Source organism: Fragaria vesca, linkage group LG4 (genome assembly GCF_000184155.1).
Source record: "Fragaria vesca subsp. vesca linkage group LG4, FraVesHawaii_1.0, whole genome shotgun sequence".
In the NCBI taxonomy this organism is placed as follows: domain Eukaryota; kingdom Viridiplantae; phylum Streptophyta; class Magnoliopsida; order Rosales; family Rosaceae; genus Fragaria; species Fragaria vesca.
This window is the reverse complement of record NC_020494.1, coordinates 10,983,824-10,986,667: the sequence shown is the minus strand read 5'-3', so window position 1 is coordinate 10,986,667 and position 2,844 is coordinate 10,983,824. Positions and strand designations below refer to the sequence as shown.

Genomic DNA, 2,844 nt, shown 5'->3' with positions numbered 1-2,844 from the left:
CTTTTTACTCTGTTGATGGGCTGTGTAATTCGGTATTTACCCTTCGTTTCAACTCTAGGTATAAAAATATTTTTTTCTTCGCCGCTTCTCGCTCTTTCTCTCGCCCAATATTTCTCCATCTCTCTCACACACTCTAGACTCTTCTCGAAATAGCTCCAACATTTCTCACAAAGCAAAAGAGTCTAGAGATATTAATATATTACCGTGATAATTTATTACCCCTCTATTTCACGAAACTATTTTTGTCATTCTCTTCTGCTTTGTATACGTACAAATCAAAACAATTGAAGCATTTATATTTTGGGTAGAACACAAGACTAGACCTTTTGTTGTATAAAAGTTGTTTTTGTGATAGCTCTTATACATATATGGAATATGCGTAACGTGGATACTACACCGCACCAAGGTGCGGGTATCAACTCTAGTTAACTAACTAGTTGGAACAGATGAGTGCCTGACTAACTACTTGGTACATATGAGTGCCTGATGCATGAAGGAGCAACAGTTGGTGAGAGAATGAGTTGGATCGGCTTAGGAGTATTGAGAGATTAAGAAAGCAGCAAGATTATAGAAGAAACAGAGGTTTTAACTTGTGGAAGGGAGAAACAGAATGAGGGAGGTCAGGAGAGAGGAATCAAGGCCAAGCCTTCAATAGATAAAAGTTCAATTCATTCCATTCTGCTCTTGTGATTACACTAGAAAGCCATATTCATAGAGTTCTAGAGTACCATAAGACTAAAATTTATTATGGAACTCTAGTTCTGTCAATACCAATAGCCATATTTAGACGCCTAGGAATCTAGGATACCATAAGACTAGCAAACTTGTAATACTAAGACCCTTAAATACTACTTAAATAGACATAAAGACACCATCAAGGCCCTTGAGTGCTCAAATTTTAATTGAATCCAACACTAGACTCATAATTATTCTTCATAAACTGAAAACTAACCTGGAAACTAGCTACCATAGAGACTTTCCTTTGGACCAAAAAGGGTAGGGCTTAGTCTTCGGCTTCCAAACAGGATAATTTTATAAAAGCCAGCTTATGGCTGCTCCATCAGTGCCTATGGGGCATCTTGGCCTGCGATTGGACATCCTAGTACATCAATTTTATGCATCAACCAAATTTCAGGCACTATAAATAGTTATAGATTCAAATTGGATTATGCCTGTACTGTACACACCAGACAATATGAGTTATCAAAGTTCGGATTATCATATATATGAGCTGAGAATAACTTAATTGTATATCAAATCAAAGAGAGGATGAGACCCCTGAACAGCAGTGGGAGATTAGAAAGACAATGAGGAAAAAGAAGAAATCTATTCCTCTTATTTAAGCGATCTGATAAGAGTACCAGAGCCTAGCTAGAACAAGTATAAAACTTCAGCAACTTTGCATTAAGACATTCAGACCCAAGAAATAATGAAACATTACTAATTTGACATATCACTGCATATTCTTACATTACAAATAAGTTCAGGCATTAATTAAGTAAACACTCTGAGCTCCTGCAGAAAAAGAGCTACAAAAATTTCGCAAAAAGTACCTTATCAAGTAGCATTCAATACTCATCAGAAGAGGACTGACAAGAATATATGGATCGAGGGGTATAACTTGATGGGTCCATGAAACGTTTCTTCACATCCTTAAAACCTTCCAACATTTTTGGTAGTTCCCAAGAAACATAGTGAGAAGTAGGTTGAAGAGTCATCCTCTCAAGGACAGGTGAACTTGAAAGCAGAAATCGGAATAAAGTTATTTCCCTTAGGGAACCACTTAAGCCAGTTATTTTCAAAACTCGCAGTTGGTTGGAGGTGCAATTCCAGCTCTCATCTAACCTTATCATCTTACTCTCCTGTCCAAACTACAATTTTCATGAAGAGAGATTTAATTATAATTCAATCTGTATAAGGACAAGTAGCATTTCAATAGAAGACAACTTATAGAAATGTCTAGTTCTTGAAGAGGGGAGCTTGGCAGCAGAGCTTTGAGGAAGTCCACTTCAGCCTTCACACCACGAAAACCATTTACTTTCATACCAACAAGATTTGGGGTATTCTTAAGTTCAAATCTCCGAAAACCACCTCCAACTTCAAGGAATTGGAGATTTTGTGCATCAATGTTAAGACGGGTAGCACTCCTATATCCACGTAGAGTCATTCTCTCAAGTAGAGGACAGCAACTGATAATCTTTTCCAACACGTCTTGCGCCACAGTGACTTTAAGAATTTCGAGGCTCTTCAATCTCGGGAAGCCTCTGAACTCCACAGGGGGTTTTAGCAGACAATTGTACAGCTCTAAGCGAGTCAAATCCTGAAGGAGAAACATACATGAAGAGACCTTGTACATAGTCCCGCGTTGTTTCAGCATGACCTCTTTGACAGAACTAGAGTTTCTTAAGAGATAAAGAAACCATCTATCTATGCAACTAGCCCCAGCAAGAAAATCTCGACTGGAAAGCTCGAAAGTGTCTATGGAACCATAGTGAAGCAAGAGAACTCGATCAACAACATTCTCAAAATCTCTCAACATCGTTGCAGCACCTCCGTAGCCTCTATTCTTATCCGAAAGACAGCGCTCATCAAACACAAGATGCCGAATCATAGCCCATTTGTGCCTCTAGTTACTCGATAAAACACTTGTCCTCATTGCCTCCTTGATGGGCAAACATGACAAGATCTGCTGTATAACACCACTGGGTAAGCTGCTCATTTTGTCCAACTCATCCCTCTTCTTTTTCGAAGCAGAATTGGCTGTCTGAGATTTCAATAACTTTGGACAGAACAAAAACACAATCATTAACTACAGAACTGGTAGATGCCCCTAACTCTTAGCAG

General features: G+C 38.6%; 1 protein-coding gene across 1 annotated transcript; it reads right to left on the bottom strand.

The window, feature by feature from the left end:
- Nucleotides 1–1,894: 1,894 nt before the first annotated feature.
- Nucleotides 1,895–2,611, bottom strand: LOC101313696 (F-box/FBD/LRR-repeat protein At1g13570-like). The gene has a single exon (XM_004298070.1). The coding sequence runs from the start codon at nucleotides 2,609–2,611 to the stop codon at nucleotides 1,895–1,897; it is 717 nt and encodes a 238-aa protein (XP_004298118.1).
- Nucleotides 2,612–2,844: the final 233 nt, after the last annotated feature.

Coding starts and splice junctions, on each gene's coding strand:
- LOC101313696 (XM_004298070.1), bottom strand. CDS start 2,611: ATGATTCGGCATCTTGTGTTTGATGAGCGCTGTCTTTCGGATAAGAAT.